Source organism: Pseudochaenichthys georgianus, chromosome 4, assembly GCF_902827115.2.
Source record: "Pseudochaenichthys georgianus chromosome 4, fPseGeo1.2, whole genome shotgun sequence".
In the NCBI taxonomy this organism is placed as follows: Eukaryota; Metazoa; Chordata; class Actinopteri; order Perciformes; family Channichthyidae; genus Pseudochaenichthys; species Pseudochaenichthys georgianus.
Window position 1 is genome coordinate 19,346,652 of NC_047506.1, and position 27,090 is coordinate 19,373,741.

The window sequence follows — 27,090 nt, forward strand, 5'->3', positions numbered from 1 at the left end:
CATAAAGTGAACACCCAAGGCGTCTCGTGATGCCGTCATTATCGTGGTGACGCACAACAGAAAGATTCAGGCTGATAAGGACCGCATAGACTCTCATCAACGTCAAGAACTTCAGATCAAGACGATTAGGTTTAATGTTCACAACCAAACCCATACACGTCTACAAGTTATGACTATATGTACCATTATCATGTCTTGCTGCTATAGTCCCTGCTAGTGCTGCGTACCTGGACTCACATTCAGGTTCAGGTCCGGACTCAAGTCCAGAGGTTCAGGTTCAGGTCCGGACTTATAAGTCCGGACCTGAACCCATGGCTTGAGTCAAGTTGTGTGAGTAACTAAAGTGAACTTATTGTGAGCTAATTATCAATTGAAAATTAACTCATAATCAACTCAAATTCAAACTCATCAGGTTTATTGCGCTCCCTTCCAACTTGTGTCTACATTTCTCTACAAAGTACAAATGTGCCACTTAGTCTACAAATGACTTATGACAGCAACTACAGTGAACTACTACAAAGTTCAAACGTTTATTTCATTTACCAAACTAAAGTACCCAAACAGTCCCTGAGCTGACTGAGCCTAAATCCCTAAAACGTTGCTGAAAGGTAGAGTGTAGAGTAGACTATACGCATTACACTGTTACACACCTACTATACAGTATAGGCTACACTGTAGTGACTGTACAGTCAGAGTGTACTGTACTGTCTGTGCACCATGTATTTTCTACAACTCTACATGTGTACATTATACAGTACATACATAGTGATGTACATACATACTGTTAAATTAAAATCAATGTTGATATGGCGTAATTTTGAATTAAATACACTAATTTAAATCAGTTTTATTCTGAAAAAAACGGAAGTTAACACTATTAACTTAATACTTTTTTAATACACACTGGGATTAGCACTCATTTATTGACGCTGAATAACGTTTATCAGGGAATGTTTAAATAACCACAGACACCAGAATATACGTAAGTGCTAGTTTTTTTGCGAGTCCAAGTACCGGTTCCCGACGTTCCGGTTTTAACCGGACTTGAACCGAAACTTTTTACAAGTCCAGTACCGGTTCGGCGTACCGGTACGCAGCACTAGTCCCTGCTATAGGATACATTTCATTTTTGTTGCCAGAGACTCTAAAATGAATTCATAAATTCCAACTTTATTCTAATTTTGAGATCATTTAAATCATTTCTTGCGAGCAGCAGGAACAAGAACCAATATGTGTGACCTAAGATTATGAATGCTTTGAAAAGTAAGATATATAATATGTTAATCATGAGCTTTAGTGGTGCAGATGATGTTACCTCTGCACAGAGCCAGGTTGTGGTGCTATGCTAAGCTAACCCTCTGCTGCTATAGCTTCATATTTAGAAAGGTAGAAATGTGAACGTGCCAATCATCATCTAACTGGGAAAGAAATCCAAAATGTCTAATAGTTGTAACAGTTTCAATTGTATATTGTAAGTCATATTTTTCATTTGATTTTAGATTGCTGCTGTTTGGATCACATTACTGCCATTGATTTCCTGCAAATGGTGTTTTGTCATAGCAGAACAATTCAAAAGGATAAAACAGCACATTAAGTTTACTCTTAAATAAATTGCTTTTAGACTACAGATAGAAAAAGGTCTGTCCTCCACTGCGACCAAATGTCTTTGTATTTCACGCCCTTGTCACACAGGAGTTGGTTTTCCAGCTCAATCAGTGACTTATTGTCACTCACTTAGGTAAACAGAGGAAACAATAGCTTTTGACCAAAATCACTGAGGGGAACCAGCAAGTCATGAACCATAAGTGTTCATATAGGTGTGTTTCTACTCAATGTTGATTCTGTTTAGCTCTCTCAAGCAGACTCAAAGGGACCATTTAATTTCATCTCTGATTCCACTTTTTCTGAGTTTCAAACCAGAAACTTCACATGTTGTTAAACACGAAGGCTCTTTCAAATGATATATATGGTATGCAACTTGGCCGCATAAAGCCTCAGAAAAAGATTTAAAATAGTAAAAACTTAAAATAGTAAAAACACTAAAAAAGCAGAAATAATCCTGCTGCTGAAGAACTACATTTTTCAGGCTAAAACTAGACAGGAAATGTTTGTCTATAAACCTTTAAAAATATCCCACTATACAAACATCAATGTCCTGATTTAAACATATTTAAAAGGCTGAATAATGACAACAAAACTGAAATCTGAATTTAAGTCAATAAAATCCCAGTGCTCTTTTTCTTCTTACGAAGAGGTATGACAAATACTTTTCTGTCACATACCAGTGAGTCATGCAGACAGACTAAAGCAGAATTGGCTCCGCAAATGTTTGCAGATAAACCAGCTTCAGGTGGTGATGGATGATAAGCAGGAGGAGGCGGCTCAGTGCTGGAGCAGCACGCCATCTATTGGAAACAGAGGGGACTCCATGTCTTGTTTTCTGCGTTACTTGTTAAATTGATGACACTGAAGCTTCCCACATATAAGAAACAGGTCTGACAGAACGACTTGAATGCACTGTAGGTAGTATGTCAGCACAGCAGGAGAAGAGAAACAGCCATTCTCATACAATCAATCAGACAACAAAATCTGAAGAGCTACATTTTTCAGGCTAAAACAAGACAGGAAATGTTTGTCTATAAACCTTAAAAAAGATCCCACTATACAAACATCAATGTCCTGACTTAAACATATTTAAAAGAATGAATAATGACCACACATTTAGAAGGAATTGTTCCCTCTATTTTCTCTTCAAACCGAAGGTGTCTTTTGAGCAAGGCACCGCACCAACGCAGAGGAAACAAGAACAACCTATAGATCAATAAAACATATAATTAGGAGAATTATAAAAAACCTTCACGAACAAAGGATGAACGGGAATAAATACAAAGAGAAACAAAGTAGTCTGGCAGTGAAATATGACTACTGACATATTTTTCGTTGCGTCCCATTCTGAAAATGTGGGTTTGTGGGAGAGACAAAGAGTCGGAACAAAATGATGATAGATGAAATTAAAAATCTTCCTCTGCATAGGGGAAGATTGGAAGAGATATGATGAAAAGACTGTAGCTATGTCAAACAATAGAGGTGTGTGTGTGTGTGTGTGTGTGTGTGTGTGTGTGTGTGTGTGTGTGTGTGTGTGTGTGTGTGTGTGTGTGTGTGTGTGTGTGGTGTGTGTGTGTGTGTGTGTGTGTGTGTGTGTGTGTGTGTGTGTGTGTGTGTGTGTGTGTGTGTGTGTGTGTGTGTGTGTGTATGTGTGTGTGCGTGTGTGTCAAGGGGTTATAAAGACAGAATAAAGGAAGCAGATATAGAGGAAGGAAGGAGATAAAGTCAGGGGGAGGGGATGCATACATATTTTGGGGATTTACATTCCACGTTGGTTTGCTCATGAAGCTGAATTATAACAAAACTTCAACAGACACAGTCATGCTTAAATGACAGAACAATGCGATACAACAGTATTCTACTACAATTGCATATACGCTGCGTGGATACTAAACGCTGAGGGCATTAAGTACAAATATGACAAGAATCTACGAGTGATAGAGAAATACTAGACAATAAACACACGCTCATATAAATGTCATGTAATGACAGGAACATCATGGAAATATTTAAGAAAATATGCTATTATGCAATACAAACACACCAATGAATGTATAATAGGGATAAGATGTAACAAGAATCACGATCATATCAGCCTACAGTCCCGATTGAGAAGACTGCCTCAGACACGTTAGTATGTTTGTGTTCTATAGAAACACTTCAAGACTCCCGCAGTGAACACGTTTTTTCTTTTCTTTGTGAGCAACCGTTCAGCCTTTCAGTTTACTAAGTTACCTTTAAGTGAGAAACACGTACATACCAAATACATAGACTGCCTATTCAAGCACTTTGACTGTCACAAACTTTTAATATGGTAACTTTAAAGATGAATTTTCACTCACCACAGTTACCGGCGGTCTTCACTCTCGGGGTTAGTCTGACAGGAAAGTGTCTCTGAACCTGCTGTAGTTGTCTGTCAGGTAAATCCGCCGCAGTTATCACTCATTGCCATTTTTATTGCTGTAGAATAGTTAGTTAGTTTAGACTTCAAACTCTGCAACATGCAGGGCTAGGTGCCCCGCCGTCACTGTGACGTCGACGCCCCGGATCACATGACAGGAAGTGAGCTGCGGGACGTAAACAACTTTACTATATTAACCACGAGGTCTGCCTTTCCACACACACACACACACACGCACGCACACACACGCACGCACACACACTTGTACTTCTGTTTGTTTGATCATCTATTAGGCTTAGCTGTACTTTGCCAACTCTTGCCTCCTTCCATGTTTCACAATTCTCTTTTGTTGATAGGCTGCCTAATGCTTAATTACTCCCCTTTAAGTTGTATATGTGTTGTTGTTTTGAGCACTATGCATTTTATATTGAATTCGCCATTACACATTTTCCTGCTAAGAATTTGTTTTCATTTCATTTCCAATAGATAAACCTTTTTTTTTCCTACACAAACATGCCAAGTAGTTATTGCATTTAGTCGTCATCTCTAATGTTAATTATTTCTTTTTGCAATCGTCCAGAATGCTAATATCTCATTTCTGCTTTTGTGGATAACTTAAACACATGGATTCAGAAGTAAAGGCTAGTCACAGATGTTACTAATATGTATTTTAATCATATTTACAAGTTTGTCCAGAATGCCAGATGCTCCCACAGCATCTCTTATCCAGGCACACCCTTAGTTTAGCCACAGTGGCACACTCATCTTACTGGCTCTTACCTTGTTGGGTGTCCCTCACCATCAAACCCCTCGGACAACATGCTTTATCTCTGGAGTCTGAGCCATCTGTCCTGGGACACTTGACCTGGTGAAGTGTGGGTGAAAAGACAACACAGTTGGCTCTTCTGAGCATAACATCTAAGTGAGGGGTCACAGAAACCAGTGACACAGAAAAGGAAAATTCAGCAATGTGTTTTAGGAGTATTTGTTTTATTTTGTTGAAATCACAATAATGTGCTTTTTATATTCTGACAGTGAGTGTTAATGCACTTAAGGCTCTGTCATATGGTGATCCTCTGGACTTTCTAAAGTTTGATTTTAGTGCAATCCCTGAATTTAAGCATGTGGCAAAATTACTTACCAGAAAAGTAAAATAGAGAAGTGTAAAATATTATCCCTGATTGAGAGAAGGCTGAATGTCTCAGTCATTACTATGTGTATGTTTATATAAATAAATAAGTAAGAGCAGCTTAAATAGACACATTAAGTTCAGTAAAGGATTTCATGTGTCAACATTGTATGTTAAGAGATATACAGGGTCAAATCACGTTGTGCCTTTGATGTAATCACAGCCAACAAAGATACACTAGTTTAATTTGCAAGTTCAGCAAACCAAACTACAATACCTACATTTGATGACATTTTTTCTAGCCTGTCCTCTCATGTCGCCTTAGTCCTTCCTTAACAATAATAATACATATAATAATAATAATAATAATAACTGCACAAAAAGGCACATGTAGGCCTACTGTATTCTTGTAACATCATTTGTAAGTGTGCAATTATGAATTCTACAAAGTGCTTACAAAGAAATACATCACATAAGGAAAACATTCAATTTATGTGTAATGTAGAGAAATAGTTAGTGCAAAAGTTGATTCAGCTCCAATCAGCAGAATTAAAAGCAGCCAAACAAGCAGGTTAAAGCTAAAGCAAAACTACTCTACTGTCATTGAAAAAAGTGCATTTGTAAAGAAACAAGCCTGAGATATACATAGAAATGGCCTTGTGTAGACAACATTTCTGGGTTTTTTTCTGCACAGAATCATCAGAGTTGTAGACCAGACAGGACGTCTGGTGAAGTGTCCGTCATTTTGAGTACTGGGCAAACGGAGATGCCTCGTTCACTTTGCTCTGGAGAGATGAGAGTACAAAGAAAAAAGGCATTTAAAAGAATAAACCATTCAACGAGGTGTATGCTGATTTACATAAAGGTATATTTTAGTATCCATTATCTGTCAACTATCTTGTATTTAGAATAACAGGTAGGTAGAGTGTATTTCGTCATGTACTAGACTGATGAAGTCACACAAAAACATTTTTACGAAACAGTTAAAGACCTGCTTTGTAAATTGACCGACTACGAGTCTTCAAGAGCCTTCAGGTTTGGTCATCAATATGGCACTGATGGGTAAATCCTCTTCAGCGTGGCATTTCAATGTTTATTTAGGGATCAATAAATAAATACCAAGCGAGGATGTGTTTGGTCCTGTTAGCGCCATGTAAGCTCAACATGCAGGAAAAATTAAGATTTTCACAAAATAACACTTACATACACAGCTGCCTTCTTAAATACAGAATGAAACCTCATCTACTTATCACCTGCTCATCTTGCATACTCAGCTGAGTTTTTGTTTGCACCCACAAGCTGTTGGCCATGTATTGTATGTGCTGCTGTGTATGTTAAAATTAAAAACTCTTCTAATTCATGTCCTGACAACGGCTTGAAATAAAATAAAACTGAAGACTCCAGGATGCTGACGCACTGATGCCGTGCTGATGATAAGCTTTCCTTTCTGAAGAAAACGCTTAGTCATTCCATTCTCACCACATAATGTGCTAATTCTGAGACTTTGCCACACACTTGTAATCTGGTTAGGCTTTCCTGTTTGTGTAAACCAGAGAGCAGCAAACCACTGTGCTCACTGCAGCGGGGGAGAAGTTAGAAGATAGTTGTTAAAGACTGTTAAAAAATGTCAGCTGTTATACACTGACAGCGTTTACAGACTTCATGCATAAATGTTGACTAGTTGCATCTTAAGGACTGAATGGCAGACAACTTTGAAAGACAAATACTTATTTTAGGTCCTGAGCACCTAAGGCCAATTTCAGCCTGCTCTTGACACCTTAGCTCAACATGTTGTACCTACGGTTTAAGAACTGTAGTGTTTTTTTTAGGCTAGCTCAGTTGTGTTTCTTCCAGCTGAGAAATTCGCTATTTGTATTTTTCCTTTTGTCTCCTGATCTTCAATGAGTTATTCATGCTTTTGTCTTATCTTGATTTTTGTCAAGTTATGTTTACATGCCTTTATTAGCAGCTTCAGGGCCTTACGGTGAAGAAAAACAAGTGGTTTTGTGTTAACAATTATAGCCCCTGCTCGCCTGTGGCACTTATGTCTACATCACAAACAGCTGCTATCTCATTGGCTGTGCTTTGAAAGGTCAGCGGTAACAGAGGTCAAAGCTGAAATTATTCTAACTTTGGGTGCACCGTTTGCTGGCAATTTCTCTTGATGCTAGCTGGGATTGCGTGTTACAAGAGACTGCCAAGAGATGTGAGCAGATTTAACTATCCTATAAGTTACTCTTTAAAAAAGGACAATACTGAGCCATTGACCAGATTGTGTTGGTCAATTGTGTAATTGCTTTTTACTGTTCACCATCTTACACTGCTGTGTTGGCTTGCTGACATTAACAGTAATTCGCACTAATGTCATTAATTGTGCAGAGTTGAACGTATATAGGTGGTAATGTCGCTAGATACAAAAAATGAAGTGAACACAAAGAGTTGACAATAAATGGAAACTATGAATCTACTAAATATTAATCACAATACATTCCAATATCATCTGATTGATACGCTGCTGGAGAGGCTAAACATAGAACGATTGGATAACAATTTGATAGAGAGAAAAAAGACAGAAATCTAACTTGCCATCGGCACGTCTTCAAGCCTCTCGAAGTTGGATCTTCGTGATTTGGTACATTTTAGGATGACAACAACTAGCAGAAGGATAAGGACAATAGAGAAGATGCAGAGTATGGCAACGAGGCCAGGATTTCTCTCCAAGACAGCTTTTGTCCATTCAGGTGAAAGACCTGAGGGGGAGACAAACCAAGAAGTTCCTTTGTTACTTACTCGACAAACTGGATTTACATCATTTCTGCTTCAGTAAAAAGAAAAAGGGTGTTGAAAAGGAAATAATTGCAAGCAGAGAGTTCCTAAAGAGAAAAATGTGGAGATCAACATGTTGACAGTTTTGAAAGCATCTTTAAAGTTGCTTAAATTGTAATGATTTTCAGCCTGTAACTGGTGAAAGAAACGCCACTCAGCTCAGATATCTTTTACATGCAGGAAACAGCCATTATGGGACCATATCTATATAAGTAAAAAAAAAATGAAAGCTTTTAGTTATGTCATATTTTTAGAAGTCTATTTTATTTCTAAGTCTGACCTTGGCTGGTTGTGTTTACAGTGGAGGCTGCAGTGACGTTTGTTGAGTCTGATGCTGGTGGGAGTGTCACTTCGTGGGAAACTGTCTCGTTAGACGTGGTGTTGGTTGTGGTTGTCTGAGGAGAAGTGACACTGGGATGAGTTTCCTCTGTCCTGTTGGGAGTTTGTGAAGAAGTCTGCAGTGATGCTGTGGATTGTGTTTGTGTAGTGACTGCAGTGGTAATCTGTAGTGTTGTTGAAGGAGGCAGTTCTGTGTTGGTGGTGGCTGCCACACTGGCACTATTCTTCTCTGCAGCCAAACTTGTGTGGTGAGCAGCACTTGTGGTTATCTCGGTCACCGGTTTGGCTAAGGAGGAAATGGAGGAGTCTGCAAAGAAACAAACAGCATAAAAAGCTCTGTCAGGATGCACAACATGTACACCTGATCAAGACAATGCTTGAGTGTTTGTTGGATAAACTGTTTTTACCCAATCATGCATACAATTTCAACACAAGGTTCATCCTTTTCCCATATCCATTGTTTGTGAGGGTGAAACAACAACAAAAATATTCATCATGAGTAATTGGTTGAGTATTCAATTGTAACGTCACTAAAGGGAGGTTCTTCCCGTTTGAATTTCTTCAAAGCATCCCACCGTTAGAGAAGCAGCCGCTCTTATAAGAAATATGCCATCAGGTGTAATATTTGTTTCATCAATAAGAGTGGGCATACACTGCAGTACTTTAAGCCTCATAGCCATTGTTACAGCAGGCTCATAGGACACAAAACCATTACAAGTTTGAGCCATTTCCACCTTTAATGTTTCATTCCAATAAGTTGGTGACTTTTTGACTCAATTGACTATTGCACATTTGCATCGCTCCATCACAGATATGCAGTAGTTCTAAGCATGAGGCAGAATATGACCACCAAATCAATATTTTAATTATGTTTGATGTTTCATTTCAATCTTTATTTCTTACAGATTAAAAATACAAAATAACAAATGTGAAAAACAGAATACTGTATTGTTAAAATACAGTATTTGTATTTCTATATTCAACAAAAAATAGTCATATTTATATATTCAACAAAAATATTAGTAATAATAAATCATGTGTCCGAAAGGGAGCAGGAGGAAGCAAATTATTAATTCCCACCCCTTACTGCTGATCATTGATTGTCCTTTAAACCATTTCTGCAAGTTATTCCTACTTACATATATACATATATTTACAATAATTTCTCATCTTCAATCACCTTTCTTCATTCTCATAGTTTTCCAAAAAAGTGTTTCTGTACATCCTTTTAAACTGAATTATATTTGTGCTTTGTTTTAACTCCTGCTCCAAACCATTCCATAAGATTGTTATGCACATACTTCATAGTTGTTCTGACCGTGAGTTGTTTCAAATGTAGATTTCCCCTCAAATTATACCCACCCTCTCTGTCCATGAACAAGGTTTGTAAGGTCTGTACCTGATTTGTGCAGTTTTAAATTCAACCAGATCGGTAAACTTCAGTGTGTGTGACTTCAAGAATAATGCATTAGTGTGTTCAAGATATCCAACATGTTGACGTTGAAAAACATGTTATATTCAATTTTAAATACTTACAGTACTGTTCATTTTGTTTAGTGACATAACAAAGCAGTTCTGTTAATTAGCCATGATGAGCTGTTGGACGTCATGTGTTTGTCTGGGTTTCATTTGCTGAGTAAATGTAACATTCTGCAGACAAAGCTCTGCAGACAAAGCACTAATCCAAGCAGCAGCCTTGTTAGTGTGTTAGCAGAAGCCATCAGGTCCTGTAGCCCCACCCAGGTGAATACATACTGGTCATAGGCTCATTTAACCACACCTCTGCTCTGTATACGGCATAGAGAATATACTATTTATTTTATGAAATATATGATTATATTATAGAATAAATACATTCACAGGGGCATTGGGCACCTTGAGTTTTGGATAAATTATATTTACTTGATTCACATTTGTAATGCATTACAAAACTGCTCCGTCTCCTGATGAATGAAAATTAGCTCCACAATAGCTTTAAAATGGACCTCAATTGATTGTTGTGTAAGCTAATGGATCTCTTTTTCCTTTTTTTAAAAAGACACAGTTTTGTTCGCTAATGATGATGATGATGATGATGATGATGATGATGATGATGATGATGATGATGATGATGATGATGATGCACCTGGTGGTGGTCAGCTGGCATGTTGTTTGCCCTTTAAATGTTTGCAGAAGCAGAGGTGGTGGTAGGTTCAGCTCAAGATAACTTTCACTGGTTAAATATTTGCTTAAGTCTCAACTCAGACATGACCTTCCCATGTACTTCCTTCTGGGATTTAGCAATACCAGTTCCTTCTTCACTTTAATAATCTGTTATGTTACATAAACAAAACTGACATTTATATTTTGGAATATAAATGTAAGATTATAAATATTTTTCTCTCAGTACAGGGCTTATGCTTCAAATTATTAAAACAGTTATGGTCTCAGAAATGTCTGTTGTAGGTGTGGAAAGTATACTAAGTTCCATGTTCCTGCATATTGAGGAAGCTACCTTCAACCAGCCTGCGTCTCACTGCTGGTAGTTCCCCGTTTGCATGACTTTGCATCTTTATAAGATTTAAAGATGACGTTAAAGTCAAATGACTAAACAAATGAAACACATAGGCCTACATATAGTTTCCAGGTAAAAGTGGGAAATGCTGCTTACCTTGACAGAAAGTCACTGCAAACAGGGACACCAGCACAGTGAGGTGCATTGCTGCAGTCATGTTAAGGGTGGAAAAGGCTGGCAGTCATAAACATTCAACCACATTTACATCCTTGACAGCAGGATGTGTAGAGAGCCTGAGAAGGAGTGGTCTAAACGCAGCGTTGGAGCATATCAAATCTTTCCAGCTGATAAGTCAATGTTTGAACAATGCTCTCTATTCACTCTGGATTTAAAGTGGCATGATGCTACTTTACTTGCTTCTACTGCTGAAATGGTGTTTTAAAATATATATGTTTAACCAGGTCACCGCATTAAGCTCATATATGTATTTACAAATGGTGACATGGCATAGCAGCAACACAGGTTTAAACAATTAACTCAAATGCACATAGAGCTGATTAGCATTAAACTGTTACACATTTGCACACAAACAGCCTGCACTCCACATATTTCACCATAGTTTTGAAACCCATTCAGCGTCACTATGTTTAGACACCACTACATTTATTTGATCATTTAAGCTACCACTTTTTAGATTCATATAACACAAAATATATATATATACACTGATACGTTATGTATTACTGTAGGTGAAACTACCATTACAATAGCATTCTCACCTTTCCAACTAACACATTTAAGTGATATTCATATTAATGTATTATTTTTGATTCAGTAACATACGATTCTGAAATTGGCCATTGCATTTCACTTTTGGTACTTACTTTAGTCAATTCATAAGATTTCAGATTTTCTTATAGTATTTCGACACAGATTAGTATGTATAAATATGTTCTAAATATAGTTGGCAGTTTAGAAATGATGGAAAAGCACACAGCAACATCAAAGATGATGAACAAAGAAATTAAATATATTTACAGTATTGCTTCACAGATTTCCACTTTCATGTCAACATCATGTCTATCAGCACAAATACTGATTATTCACCTGATATGCCACAACTAAGAGTGCTTCATTCATAAATCCACAGCTGTAGAGTTACAGTACAGTTCATCAAGTCACACATCGACATAGTAAAGAACACTGCAGTTTGAATAATAAATGAATTCCACATCTTCAGCCAAGTCCACACATGTTTCTGAGGATTCAGTTTGATATGATAAAAATATAGTAAATATTTTATAATAATTATTCTATAGAGTATGAGCGTAATCACAAAGTGAGGTATTTTTATCGGTACCTCAAAGAGAGAAACTGCAGACAGGGTTATTTGGCATGAAAACATGTTGTAGCACCGGTCTACATATTAAGGCAAGGATAGCACACGTACATATGATAATAAAATCATAGCTGCTTTATATTTCATGTCAAACGAGAAATATAAAAAATATAAAGGAATGCCACTCTATTGGATATTTGACAGTTGAAATCTTTGAGTGCAACAACAAAGATGAAAGCTTCACACAAAAAACGCAACATGAGCTCATGGTAAGGCGTAAAGCGTGCTGCTTAAACAACATTTACCATGTCATTGAACGCATTTTACCTCGTGTCATCTAACGTCATGTTCTCAATACCAACATGTTACATACGTATGAACATTTCCCGTTTAAAACAGGGCAATGTTGTCAATTCTAACTACTTGATTAGGTATGGAAAGATGATAGTTAGGTCAAAATAACATTATGTAATTTAAGTACACTAATATGTCAGAGTTGATGTCTGGAACACACTGGAAACAAACAGTGGTCAGCTTCTGTTGTGTTTGTTTGACCCCTCCATCCATGTTATGACATGTTAATGGCAGCGGTTACACTCATGCCATCTGAGGAAATCGCATGACAGGCAGTAAAGCAGCTTTTCATCCCTGAATATTCTTACAGGAGTGCATATCATTCAGATATAAATAAAAAAAACAAGTGTTCCAGCACTTCCACATTAGCATCCAAAACTCCTCCGAGTTCATGCAGGAACAGGTGGTCGTTTTAAACTTGAGAGAGGAACCATTTGTTTGAGAAGAAATAAATCTGTTTTGCGTTTAGTATTGCAATTTTGCAAAGGCCGAAAAATAAGTTTGAACGGATAAAAACAGCAAAATGTTCTTGGCCTCCTATATATGACATAAGAGTCAAGCATTCAGTCCAACTCTAATTATTCTTCTTCTCCAGAGGTTTTGACGGTTGGAGTGCTTCCTGCTGTGCATCCACAGCACTGCTGTCTGATAAAGGCTCAGTGCGGGGGCTGTCATCCTGACGACACAAAAGAAACCAAAACACACATCAACATAAATAACATTGCTTCACTATTCTACTACTGAGCAAGTAGCAAACTGACACAATTAATAATACGAGCACATAAATGGTGGATAAGAGTTTTGAAATACTGTATAGAAAGGTCTTCCTTTCTTGTTTAAGATAGAATATGTACAGTAGTCAATGTTGAAAGACAATTAATAATTGTTGGATCGCTTTTGAGTTGGTGTGAAATTTCCAATTCAATAATAATAACTTTTCTGAAAAAAGTTAAAATCACACTGTTTACTTTGCATCTCCTGCGCAGCTGACTTACTCTGTGTTTCAAGTACGACAGGTAGGTGTCCCAGCCTAAAGTGACAAAGTTGATATACACAACTCGGAATTGGGGTGAGAGGAAGTAGAAGTTGATCATCTGAGCGGCAGGCCAAACACAGCAGTCCGCCTGCAGGTAACAACAACACAGATTAGCATTGACAAAAATATAACACAAATAAAACGTGTTTAAAACGGTCACTTTAAGCTGGCTCGTATAAAACGTGGGGAGCTGATGTAGGAAATATAATCTGGGACACGAAGCCTTAGAGAAGAACTTGTGATGAGTGAACAATAATGTGAGGACACCATCTGCTCCTCCAGGTGTACTTGCCCGGTAAAACTCCCAGAATTTGTCTTTAAACTCCTTCATTCCTTCGGATAAAGTGTGTCCCTCCATGGCTCCCATACCTGCAAAAAGCAAATACAACATCTGTCAAATCATACAGTTCATCACAGACAACCTTTGAACTCGATTCACTTCTGATATTGACACACACTAGGGCCCTTTCTCATTTCTCGAATTCCCCTCCTCGACTCCTATCCTCAAGACTTAGTCCCGCCCACAGGAGATGCGAGCGGAGGAACCGAGGAGAGAGGAGGGGAAGCGGCAGGCGGTTAGAGAAATGAGAACTCCTCTCCTCTGAGCGGTCATTTTAAAGAGACGTCCATTAATGATGACAGGAGGCACAGCAGCCCTCTGTCTGATGGACAGATGTGTTCATGACGACTAATATTTACTTTGATTCATTCACAGTGCGGTATAATGAGACAATAACAGGCTACCGATGCGGGGACACACACACGCACATATATTTATAAAAATATATACAATTTCAGAATCAAACAAGTATGAGAGCACTCTCATAATAACGTAACACCATCAGAGACTGGATATATCCCCCCCCCCTCTCCCCTTTGGTCGCTAGAATGAGGAAAATAAATGACCTGCCAAAAGTTGTATTTACAAGTATTAAAAGTAAGCAGAGGACACCAAACCAACTGAGACCTGTCTGTTCGCTGCATCTGCGCACTGTACAACACACACACACCTACACACTGTACCACACACACACAGCTCCCAAAGCATAATCAGGATACAGCCGTTGTGTATTTTATTATGTGAAGCACTAAATAGTTTTAGAAAAATATCGACTCTTTGTTTGTAGATATCTACTAAACAAAAGCAAATAAAGAGAGTAGGTCTGTTATACTGAGTGATATATATTAAACACACTGCTCTGCTTTCTGCACGGACCTCACAGCTGTTCTCTCTGTAAACATCGCGTCAAGATGAAAGCAGTTAATAAAATAATATCCAGGGGATGCATGCAGAGCTGTCATTGGCTGAGATAAGTCCGGCCGTGCGTCACGACTCTTTGAAACATCACTGTTGTCGGAAATGCATCCATGGAGGACTCATCAGTGTATTCTCGATTATAGCTCCTCCAGAGAGCCTCCTCCAGAGAGCCTCCTCAACGCTCGACGCTCGATCCTCGATGTGCATTTAGAGCAGCGATACTCAACCCGCGGCTCGCGAGCCGCATGCGGCTCCTTTAAGACTAGTTGCGGCTCTTTTAAGTCCCACTTAAACAAATAAAAAAATTCATCCATCCATCCATCTTCTCCCGCTTATCCGTGGTCGGGTCGCGGGGGTAGCAGTTCCAGCAGAGAGCCCCAAACTTTCTTTTCCCTGGCGACATCAACCAGCTCTGACTGGGGGATCCCAAGGCACTCCCAGGCCAGCGAAGAGATATAATCCCTCCACCTGGTCCTAGGTCTACCCCTTGGTCTCTTCCCAGCTGGACGTGCCTGGAACACCTCCCTAGGGAGGCGCCCAGGTGGCATCCTAACTAGGTGCCCGAACCACCTCAACTGGCTTCTTTCGACGCGAAGGAGGAGCAGCTCAACTCCGAGTCCCTCCCTGATGACCGAACTTCTCACCTTATCCCTAAGGGAGAGACACCAGCCACCCGGCGGAGGAAACCCATCTCGGCCGCTTGTATCCGCGATCTCGTTCTTTCGGTCATGACCCATCCTTCATGACCATAGGTGAGGATAGGAACGAAAATGGCCCGGTAGACAGAGAGCTTTGCCTTCTGGCTCAGCTCCCTTTTCATCACAACGGTGCGGTAAAGCGACTGCAGTACCGCTCCCGCTGCTCCGATTCTCCGGCCCATCTCACGCTCCATTGTTCCCTCACTCGAGAACAAGACCCCGAGATACTTGAACTCCTTCACTTGGGGTAAGGACTCATTCCCTACTTGGAGTGGACAGTCCATCGGTTTCCTGCTGAGAACCATGGCCTCAGATTTGGAGGTGCTGATCCTCATCCCAGCCGCTTCACACTCGGTTGCTAGATAATCGCGAAATAATAAAAACATAATTAAAAAAAAAATAATTAAAAAAAAACATTGTCAGCAGAATTCATCAACATTTCATTATCACTCACAAGTCACACATCAGTCATCACACACATCAGTCTATTAAGCCACCCCCCCCATCCCTCTGAACAACCAATCACAAATTATTTCAGGTTTCGCGCTCTGATTGCAGGTGCGCGAGATAATTGCTCCGTCACACTGGGAAAACTAGCTTACAGCACTATGCAAAAATGGTAAAGGAATATAGGAAACGAAAATATGAAGAGGAATATCGAACATTTAAAGAGGACTGGGAACTCGAGTTTTCTTTCTCCACCGGTTCGGGAAAATGCATCTGCCTGCTTTGTGACAACGTCATTTCACAATTTAAAAGGTCCAATTTGCAGCGCCATCACGACACAAAACACCCGAAGTTCAGTACCGACTTTCCGAAAGGTGGAGAGTTGAGGGCGGAAAAGCTGGTGAGACTCAAACAGAACCGAACTGCTAAAAAAAAAACATATTCCACACTAATACGAGTGAAAGAGCGACAGAGGCATCCTGTGATGATCAGTAAACATGCTGTCTGTTATCTGTTGTTATGGGCAGTCAGCAATGTATGTTTTGTGGTTGCAGTGAAAATAATAAATCACAGTCATTGCACTGTACATTATGCTTTTCATTCCTTAGTAACATATTACTATAATCCATATTCTCAAATGCATAATGGTTTCAGGGAGGAAAGGAGCGTTTCTGGATTGTGGCTCTTGCAAAAATATGTTTTCGTCAATGTGGCTCCTGATTAGGACAAGGTTGAGTACCACTGATTTAGAGAAATGAGATGTCCTTCAACATGGCGCGCTGAAATTAATTTCCGGGTCACTACCGGAGGACTGAGGATTTGAGGAGTCGAGGAGGGGAAATCTTTTAAATGAGAAAGGGCCTCAGTTCATCTCAATGTCCCTCCTCGACTTCTCTCTCCAGGACTTGACCCGGAAATCGATCATGACACGCCATGTTGAAGGACGTCCCAATCGCTTAAATCCACATGGAGGAGTCGAGGAGGGGGGAGGGAGGAGGCTTCCAGAGGAGACGAGAGCGAGGATACAGGAGAGTAGACTATGCGGAAGTGTTTTCACTACTCTCGCATCAAAGCTCCGCCCCCAGCTGCACAGCCTCTGCTCACTGCAGCTGTTCTGACCGTTAAACGAGGATCAGAGGCATGTTTAAAGTGCTTCATTAAGAGTACAAATATATTAAATCTCTTAAACGAATGAGGAGATCATAGTCTATAAAAACATTAAAGTGTGTGAAATATACTTACAAATTCAATAATAATGTTTTGATTATAAAATAATAACTTACAGTTCTTACTTGGTTTGTAATGCATGTGTGGTAGACCCACAGAACGTCAAACATTTAGGATGTATAAAAATACGGGTAGCATAACTAATACATATTTTAGTGATTTGTGTCTCATCTGTAGGACAAATTAAATAACAACATCAGATACAAAAGTTGATCTGAAACAAGCTCAAATACCATAATGAAATTAATCCATCAATTATTATTATAATTATAACTTCAATGAAATGTTATAGCTGGAAAAACAAATACAGGACAGAAAATAATACATAGAAAACTATAATAAAAGAGATGAATGGTAGAGATGGAAGAAATCATTTCAATGTGAAACTAAATCCCAGGTTTGAAGGGATTTATGTGGAGGGAAGTCCAGGGACGGGTGATAAAACTGCAAACACACCAGAAGTAAAGGGCGTTGTTTATGGTGACGCTGGAGTAAACGAGGACATCCCAACTTATACCTGAGGACTAATCTGTCCTAGCGTCTCTTCCTGGTGTCTCTCGCTCGCATCTTACGGAGGCGGAGCTAAGACGCAAGGAAGGGACGCGAGTGAGGGAAAGGAGGAGGCTAAATAATCAATTGAGATTAGCCTATTGTCTTTTGTCTTACCTCAACCCACGTCTTTATGTACAACCTTTGGACTCTGTACACTCTTATGCGTGTGTGGGTGATAGCGAAACTATTATTATGCCCTAAGAAGAACTAAAAAAACGATGAGGGTGTTTAAGGGAAGAAGGAGACAGGCTGCTTGAAAACAATACACTTTCAAATCTTCCTCACCTAAGAAATACCACATCCCCAAGAATGGTGAGGCGACCAGCTGGTCCACCAGAACCTTCTTGCCCACAGTTTTCAGAGCTCTACCCACGAACGCTCTGTCCAGAAAGATGTACCAGTAATGCAGCATGGGACCCATGGAGCAGCCCACCGTAACCATGCATCCTTTGGGAAAAGAGAGTCATGGGAATAGCAATAATTAACAGGGAATGAAACAGTCTTAAAAATGTAACACATTGCAAAAATATTCTCCAAAATGCCTTTGTTTTATATTTTATAGACAGGGACACTCCAAAAATGATCATTTGTATATCAGTTACTTACACCAGGGGTTCCCAACCCCCAGTCCTACTGCCGGGCCACGAAATAGCTGTGAGTTTATCGTAATATTTGCAGAATTATAAATATATAAAAATATTCTATCATAATATATTTTTCAAAAAGTGTTTAATGTTTGCACCTATACCAGTCATATTATTTCATCCAGGAGCCTGGTTAAACTTTCACTAGAAAATTGTTAAAAATGCCATGGCTTTTATGATATTCAGAGGGATTCGGCGGCTCAGCATGGTCTCAGCCTCTCGTGCGCACAAGAAAGTTACCGGTGCGCCAAGTAGGAAGAGGAGCGCACAGGAGACAACTGTTTAATTGCAGACCGTTATGTTTATGTGGGGAAATGTCAGTGCATACATTATTTGAGATATATTTCAAACTCTGACTTCATTTTAAGGACATGTCGGCCAGGGGTGTAGAGCTATTTGTTTAAGCATCGGATTGGCAAAACAGGAGAGTAAACCTGCTGTTTTATAGAAGGAAAACGTGTAACTCCGCACCAGCGGGTAAAGATGTGCCTTTTTACGCATCGCCTTCGCTGTGTTTACCTTCATCAGAACAGCTTAAGAGTGACTGCAGGCTGCTACGTGTTAACCACACACATCGAACTGCCCGATTACTCCCCCTTTTATTAGTTTTATGAAGGAGATGACCAGTTACCAAGGCGCATGATGTGTGTGTGTGTGTGTGTGTGTGTGTGTGTGTGTGTGTGTGTGTGTGTGTGTGTGTGTGTGTGTGTGTGTGTGTGTGTGTGTGTGTGTGTGTGTGTGTGTGTGTGTGTGTGTGTGTGTGTGTGTGTGTGTGTGTGTGTGTGTGTGTGTGTGTTCAGTGTGTTTATGTCTGTCCGATACCGGCATTTGTTTTCAAATGACCATGAACAGTAATTTACACACATCTGGCTAACTCCATAGGTAACCTATATGCGGGTGTTCCCAAAATAATTAATCTGACGACTGACAGCCCTAATTAGTATACTTCATGATGATCGACTTGTTGTAATGTCTAACTCTAAACTATATAACAACAATATGGATACCATTTTAAAATCTGCTCTATTTGTTGACTTTTTCTGTTTCAGCTGCTGTCTTGCTGCTGCAACAAATACCCAGCATAAATGTCTCGGCTCGAGGTAAATAAGGTTCATGGCTTCCCCTCTTACTTACGCATGCACACGCACACGCACACCTACACACCACTTCAACCTTTCTTATCAGGTCTTAAGTTAACTCTGCAGTCGTGCATCACGTCTCATGATCACTGGGTTTGGACTTGGATTTCTTCACATCTGTAAATGTTTTATCAGTTCTTCAGGGCTTTGTTCGCTGTTAAAACACACACACACACACACACACACACACCTTGTTTTCCCATGATTATCCGTAAATCATACAAACAAAACCAAAACGTTGATTTATCTGTTTTCCCGTTTTGGTTTAAAAACTGAATAACGTCGGTTTTTTTGGTTTTCTGAAAAACCAAAAAACTACACCGGTTCTTTTTTAAACATTCATATGTTTTGGATGCATATTGTTCTAGTAGCCTATTTGTTCAGGCTGTTACATAGGCTACAATTAGCCTCTGTTGCTACCTGCTGGTGGTGAGTAAATATTCAAATCAGTTAAAATTGACAACAGGTCCGCGATTTTTTTTTAATGTATCTGCCGGTCCTTGGCACAATAAAGGTTGGGAACCCCTGACTTACACAATGTTACCTTGAATTTAAGTAGACGGAGGCTGTGTTTAACAACAGCTTTTGGCCCATGCTTTTAGTGTTGCTGTTGTCAAAAAAACAGCCCCCCGTTTACTTTAATATATAAATAATAACCTAAGTTTTAGATTCTACATTCATCATTGTGGAATTTCTCTCTTCTTCACAAATTCCCCGTCATAAAGGGTGAGTAATTGATACACAAATGATCATGTCGTGGATTAAGTATAGTTTATAGATATGGAGATTTGATTATACTGCTTGAGGGAGCTCCCCTTGTCTCTCTGTCTCACCTGTCCTCTTCCAGTCTCGGACTCGGCCAGGCTTCTTAAAGTTCTCCCAGCTTTGCATCACGATGTCTCCCAGCCCCAATATTACTCCTCCGCTCAGGGTGTTTGTTAACAGCAGGGTTCGGCCCTCAAAAAAAGGCCGCCAGTTGAACCGCATTCGGACCACAAACTCTTTACCCACTCGGGGAAGCATGATGTCTGGACTGCAAAGAGAGTAGTTATGTTATGAAATAATAAGCATTCAAGTAGCCTATAATAAAAAAAGTATTTAACACAGAACAATGTCACCTGTATACAATGTATACTGTTTATATAATTGGATTAATATAATTTCACTTTTGTAATAGGCCTATGTTGAGGTGAAGCACTTCTATAAGAATTTTGTAAAGCAATGCAATTTCTTAGATTATGTTCATTCATACAGATTAATCTGCTGCCTATTTACTCCATTGCTCATCATAGTGGCCAATGGCGTCACAATTCCTCAGGTCCCGAAGTGACACATTCATAATCATTGTTTGTGCAACAAAAAGTCAACATTACAAAATATGTAAAGGAGCAAGTCTTGACATTGGAAAAAGTTGTTTCAAGTCTTTCATGAGTTTACTGTGCTTAAATATTCATCCTGGAAAGTTACAATAGCTATCAGATAACGCAGTGAGTCAATTAAATCGTACAATAATCCCAAATTGGCATACAAGGAAAGGACTAATGGCATAGTAAAATCAGACACGGTTGAGTTGTCCTTGTCACCTACCTCAAAATGTGCAGTGCAGTAATGTCACTTGAATTAATGTCGTAACATGCTGCAGTATGCAACTTGTGACAACCAGTTGAAAAGGTGCAAAGGTCAGGCAGGTGCTAACAGTTAGCCTTCAGCTAGCACTGAGGATGTCCGGTTTAGTTAAACCAGGGTTACCTGCTAGGCTGCTCTGACAATGTAGCTGCAGAACCCAGTTTAGTGAAACGCCGACTAATGGGTACAGCATGACATTGACTTCAAGTGTACAGAAGTATAGCGAAACATTGAGTCATATTTACAATGAGCTTCCTGCTTCTCGTTGAACGCCACATGTAAACTCACCGATTAGAGAGGAGTCAGAGCCGGTGTTGTGTGGAAGTCCGTTTCCCCTGACTTTAACCTCACTGCAAACACTAAACAAACACCTAAACACAACCCTATCATGGGAGGAGAACCCTAAGACAGTGAATTGCCAGGAACTGTTTGAAGAGCATCTTCAGAAATACCATGGAGAAATACATGGGGGTAAGTCTTCTTCTTCTGTTAGTTTAACTTAATGTTGCAATACTGACATCTTCTGGAGTAGGTTGTCTCCTGCAGTGTTCAGGTTTTCCACATCAATGCTATCATAAAAAGATAACAAATTATTTTGTGCAGTTCCCCCTTCCACCAAATGAATCATCATCCTTTCTCTGATATATAATTCGTGCATCTCAATCACATGCTTACTCTTTTTGGTACATGACAATGATCACAAAGACCAATTGGATGCTGCTCTTTTCCCTATTCTCTCCATATTTCTTGCATTATTTTAATTGTATTGTTATTTTAAATGTGGTTTATTGTTTTACGTCCTATATAACTATGTTGCAATGTTGGAGGAGTTTGGGATATATATATATATATATATATATATATATATATATATATGAACATAAAGCATTTGAAATATTATTTTACAACATTATGGAAGCCCATAAGGACTTTTTTGAAATAATATTGTGAATTTAGAAATGCAATTCCACAATGTGGCAATTTTTTTTTAATAATCAACATTTATTTTCACTTTCACATTAAAGGTAACTTTAAAGTAAAAAAAAGAAGAAGGAACAATCAGTTTGACAACGCATTACCCCTCTTTCAACTTGGCCAGGCTGCTTTTGACAAATGTGATTACTGATTCATAGTTGAAATACCTTAATAAACAATGTAACCTGATTTGCATTTATGCAAACAAAATGTTGATCTAAGGAAAATGCAACCCTCTAACAATTTGAAAATGAAAACAGTACCTTACCTACACATCAATACTTAATTTCAATAAGTCCCTTGCTAATTTCTCACAGTTATATACATTAATATTATACTCAGGAAAGCACATGAACCATGCGATTAAACCATAGTTATCTATTTTATATAAAGTCCCAAGCTGTGACCATGACAACATATTTTCTGAGGGTAATAATTGAATGTGTGTTTATGTTGTCTTAGAGAGGCTGTATCCCCTCACCTTGTTTTGTTTTATTTTAACAAAAATGCCTTGCCAAGAAAAATGACTTGTGTGTCCTATTATGGGTGGAGACGGCCGCAGTGGTAATCCTGATGACCTCCTGATCAATAATTCAGTCTCTCTCCGGCAGTGCTCATCAATAATAAATGCCAGGTGGGGTTTTGGGGGAGGAATGTTTCAGGACAGTTGATGCGCAGCGGCTCTGGATTGGTCAGACGCGCTGTCATTCTTTACCACGGCCTCAAAGTCCCGCCCCCTGTCATTCATGTAACAGCTGCGTAAAAATACTGGAGCTACAGAAGGACCGGAAGTGTGTCTTTCTTTAAAAAATAAATCGTTCGCGTTTAGGTGAGAACTCATGCTCCTTAAAGAACTGTGATAACACTTGTGTGTATATAGATATATTATTATTATGTTATATGTTGATACTAATATATTATGATTGTTACATCGCTTAAAATGTAATTTTTGGAACCATATTCTTAATTGCAATATTTTTGCATTACTGCTTTTGGTGAATATAATCAAAGCTGTCATACACTTTTTTTGTTATTTTTACAGTATAAGAATATACTTTATTGTTAAATACGTTGACAAGGAGTTTGATTCTATACAGATTGGATTGCATTTGGCTATGCAAAGCAATAATACCAAATTCAACATACGGTTATGTGTTTTATTTTAGTTTTGATCGTTTAATCTTCATTATAAAGTCTGCATGTATTTTAATCTTAAAGTATTCTCCATATTTTTCAGCAGCCTTTATTTTGGAATGTGTAACCGGAAGTGGTTTTGCTCAGTTTATCTCACTTGACAGTGGTGGTGTTTCTGCTGGTGCTGAACGTGGTGGAAAGCAGCCGGATAGAAAAATTATAAAGGTGAGATTTTTGTCTTTATTAATATATTGCATAGATATTCATTTTATACTTAAATGTTCTGTATTATACATATATTGTTTAATCAGCGTAGCCTGTATCTGGATATTAAGTAAGGATTTAAGATTCAAGAGCCTTTGACAAAAGATGCTCGCTTTAGAACAGCTGTTTTCGTTGTGAAACCCATCAAACCATGTCAGACGCGTCAAACACAATGTTTATTCGTGTTATCTTTGAGGATGGATGTGTAGGCTGCTCCTGGTTTAGTAGATCTCTGGTTCAACTCCGGGCCTGTCCTGCAGGAAAAGGCGTTTCACACTGTCCGATTGTTTAAATCAGGAAAATGGGTCTAAATGTGTCTGAGGCAGGAACAGTCGCTGTTAAATTCGTAAAGCAAACTGGGCGATATCGTAAAGCAAACTGGGCGATATATTCAGGGTTTTTTACACGCAAATATCCAATTATCCGAAATGTTCAATTAAATGGTTATCGATTATTATCAAGAAATAACACCAATGCACCATATGATACCATAGACTTACTACTGTTGCGAATATGTTTATTATTATTATAGGAAGATTATTGAATCTAATACATGAAATATTGAGCCATTATGGAAGACTGTTCTTGTAGTAGTAGGGTGAAACATTTAGTCCTAAACCAATCAGATCTTGGTGAGTGGCTTCATATTTCCATTCTGCAACAGCAGCACATTTCCCTACAGATCTGATGTAAGAATAAAGACTGAGAAATATATATATTTGGTCCAGAATTTGTGGATTTTTAAAATGTATATATAAATGAAAAGATAGACAGAGAAATAAACCAAGATGGTTGGCTTAAATTACCTTCTTCTACGGTTTTAAAAGCTTACAATTTTAAAACTGTGATGTAATTGTTGATTCAGACTTTTCAGTCAGCAGTTTGGTCATTAAAATGAATCAATATAAATGCACAATACCAAGAGCTATTTAAGCTATAAGATGAAAACTCTTCTGGTATGGTGATTTCACATTATAACTGCAATGAGAGCAGTTTCATGTGTTGGAAACAGTCTGAATGTGAGCGGACAGTTTGCAGGTTGCATCTTCACTTCCTCTTCTGACAGTAAAGTTAGGTAGTGAGACTCGAGGGTGATAGTGACGCTACTGCTGTATCTCCTGGGAAAATCCATGTTGTGACAAGCACTGCCACAGTACAAACCGGAATTAGATTCAAAGGTTGGGTCGATATCTTTTATAGCATTTCAGATATTACTGTGTCAGTTATGTGTTGCGTTCCACCTCTGCTGCAGAAAAGCAGTTGTTGCTAAATTAAGTCATTTTAAACCTCGGAGACTTTTATTATTTGATGAGAGTAGATGAATTTACACTTAAAAGGAAACGTAAAAATCCCGTTTGAGAGCATAAAAATGGTCAAATATAAGCACAACATAAAAGCTATTAGCAGCTGGCCACATCTGCATTGATAGCAGAATAAAAAGGTTATAGCTTGAACAAAAATCTTTACATTTTGAATCAATACCACTTTTACATTTAAAAACTACACATATGTATGTAAAAACAGGTACAAATGTGTCAAATAAAGGGCAGTAGACAGACACAGGGCTGTTATCAAACCAAAACATGTGAAATCACCTGCAGACTGTAGCACCAAAAAAAAACATCTCCCACATCCTGGCTACCCCCCCCCCCCCCTGCTCTCTGTTTTCTATGGAAGAAAAAGAAAGGAGAAGAAGACATGCTATTTTTAGCTTCCTCTCCTCTGATCTGCATCCCCACGCTTCCTAAGGCTACACGTGATTGGATGGAAAAGGGGAAAATGCTGCAACCTGGAAGCAGGACAGCAGCTGCAGAAAACCATCCTCTCTGTTTTAGAACATTGTTCGTATTGTTTCCACACACGGCTGCTTGCTGATGTGGTGATAAACAATACGAAAGGTGTACTATTAGATGTGGCAAACCTTAAAAACCTTGACAGGACATTAGATCTATTTTCATAGATTTTTTTAATCTTTTACCAGTTTGTGTTTCCGTGGTCCAGTTTTTAGTGTCCGACGTTTGCCTCACTGATGAGAAAACATGACTTTACATTTTTTCCATTTTAGAATAATATGCACTGCATATTTGTCACTTATTTAGAGAGAAGGCATTAGACATCATCACATATTTGGACAGAAGTATTTTATTAATTGATATAAATTAAAGTACTTAATACTATTCTATAAAATATAAATTATGTTCTTGTGATCAACATCTTACTAAAGTAAAACATATTGCCCACAACATTTACTTATTGATGTAATAGTGAAAGCACTCGTCCTGTTCAATTGCCCCAGTCAGTGTGTCATAGTATTGTATTTTTGTTTTAAAGTATTAAAGTGGTACTTTAATGTTGCTGGTCAAGGTGGACCTGTCTGACTTTAACCACGGGTAGCATACGACATAATTAATCACGACTAGTTTTCTTAAATACATGTGATGCATTTGCTTACTATTGCAAAATGTGTAGATCTCTTTAATTTGCTCAAAGTTCATTCTGGTTGACCTTTGAACTGTGAAATAGCAACACTCATTCATGTCCACCTGTTTTCAGAAGGGGGGGGGGGGGGGTTGATCCCTCCCTTTGGAAGTATTGACGATGCCTGTTCAAAGGATGCTTAATCCATTAAATCTGTTGAATGCTAATATTAGCTCTACGAGGTGAAATGTTTTTTTACCCCCCAGTTCCAGTCCAGTATTTTTCTTATATGATGTGTCAGTTGTATGGGTTTGGTTTATGATTGAGAGGGCCATGGATTGCAAAAATACGTCATAATTCAAAGTAGGGAAAGAAGTACTCAAATCTTAGTCTCACAAATGTGGATTCTTTTTTAATTGCTTTATAAAAGCAGTTTGTGAGTTTTAATGGTCTTATCTTAACCTATAATAATACATAATATTTCAAATTGATGAGTAACTTATGTTGTATAAATAAATGTTCTGAGATTAAACACACAATATTTATCCTTCAAAATAATAGAAAGTGGAATAACTCAAGTAAAGACAAGGACCTTAAAATGTACTTAATTGAGTAGGATTCGAGTTACTTAATGCAAACAGTTTATAACTTCCCCAGGTTCTGCAAACTTCAACTCAAACTCAAAATTGACAGTTTTAGTAGCTCAGCAGTTGTCAGCAGATTCCTCAGAATTTTTTTTTAAGCAGGAAGGTGTTTGCTGATCTGGGATCAGCCGAGGATCAGCAGTCAGTCTGCTGGAGGCCAGCCGCTCCTGATTAAATGAGCCTGACTTGCAGCAGCACTTAGCTGGAGATCAATCCTGCTCCTTGAGGCCCTCAATCTCCTTTAGGTGACAGGTTTAGGGGAGAGCCTGATGATATCATCCTCCAACACATAAACTCACAACTCTTAGTCATGATTGAATTAGGATTAAAGAAAAACACAAAACGCTTAGTTAAAGAAGATGGTTCAAAGGCTTGACCAACGACAATGTGCTCTTGAGCAAAGCAGAAAACCTGCAGCTAATTCAGTGAAGATGGATGGTTTTGTAGCTACGTGTTTTATTCATAGTGTGTTACTTATCTCAGGGCTTTATATTGTTATTTGACATGTTTTGTTGTAACAGTGAGCTTTGATACCCTTCCT

At 38.6% G+C, this 27,090-nt stretch overlaps 4 protein-coding genes across 6 annotated transcripts in view; 1 reads left to right on the plus strand and 3 right to left on the minus strand.

Annotated features, from left to right (window-relative positions):
• LOC117445202 (3',5'-cyclic-AMP phosphodiesterase 4C-like) overlaps positions 1-4,119 on the minus strand; it is a 168,307-nt gene extending 164,188 nt beyond the window's left edge. For all 3 annotated transcript variants that reach the window (XM_034080679.2, XM_034080678.2, XM_034080681.2), the window contains exon 1: positions 3,948-4,119. The gene's annotated coding sequence lies outside the window, so the exon portion shown is untranslated. The remainder of the gene's footprint in view (positions 1-3,947) is intronic.
• Positions 1-27,090, plus strand: part of rab3ab (RAB3A, member RAS oncogene family, b) — a 56,708-nt gene that overhangs the window by 12,393 nt on the left and 17,225 nt on the right. The window contains exons 2-3 of the mRNA XM_034080690.2: positions 19,399-19,449; positions 23,371-23,448. Of these exons, the coding sequence (XP_033936581.1) occupies positions 19,435-19,449; positions 23,371-23,448 (93 nt within the window). The 5' untranslated portion in view covers positions 19,399-19,434. The remainder of the gene's footprint in view (positions 1-19,398; positions 19,450-23,370; positions 23,449-27,090) is intronic.
• Positions 4,978-11,115, minus strand: cist1 (colon, intestine and stomach enriched 1). The gene is made up of 4 exons (XM_034080692.1): positions 10,951-11,115; positions 8,242-8,607; positions 7,722-7,885; positions 4,978-5,920 (listed from the first exon to the last, which is right to left on the minus strand). Exons 1-4 carry the CDS (start codon positions 11,009-11,011, stop codon positions 5,876-5,878), a joined length of 636 nt encoding a protein of 211 aa, XP_033936583.1. The 5' UTR covers positions 11,012-11,115; the 3' UTR covers positions 4,978-5,875.
• Positions 11,802-21,612, minus strand: mpv17l2 (MPV17 mitochondrial inner membrane protein like 2). The gene is made up of 6 exons (XM_034080691.1): positions 21,403-21,612; positions 20,322-20,521; positions 17,991-18,152; positions 13,816-13,892; positions 13,483-13,611; positions 11,802-13,163 (listed from the first exon to the last, which is right to left on the minus strand). Exons 2-6 carry the CDS (start codon positions 20,509-20,511, stop codon positions 13,062-13,064), a joined length of 660 nt encoding a protein of 219 aa, XP_033936582.1. The 5' UTR covers positions 20,512-20,521; positions 21,403-21,612; the 3' UTR covers positions 11,802-13,061.

Coding starts and splice junctions, on each gene's coding strand:
- cist1 (XM_034080692.1), bottom strand. CDS start 11,011: ATGACTGCAGCAATGCACCTCACTGTGCTGGTGTCCCTGTTTGCAGTG. Junction 8,608..10,950: donor TGCAGTGACTTTCTGTCAAG/GTAAGCAGCATT, acceptor GTTTCTTTGCAG/ACTCCTCCATTTCCTCCTTA. Junction 7,886..8,241: donor TGTAAACACAACCAGCCAAG/GTCAGACTTAGA, acceptor TCTCCCCCTCAG/GTCTTTCACCTGAATGGACA.
- mpv17l2 (XM_034080691.1), bottom strand. CDS start 20,511: ATGCTTCCCCGAGTGGGTAAAGAGTTTGTGGTCCGAATGCGGTTCAAC. Junction 13,893..17,990: donor GGGGATGTGGTATTTCTTAG/GTGAGGAAGATT, acceptor TGCTTTTTGCAG/GTATGGGAGCCATGGAGGGA. Junction 13,612..13,815: donor AATTCTGGGAGTTTTACCGG/GCAAGTACACCT, acceptor TGTTACCTGCAG/GCGGACTGCTGTGTTTGGCC.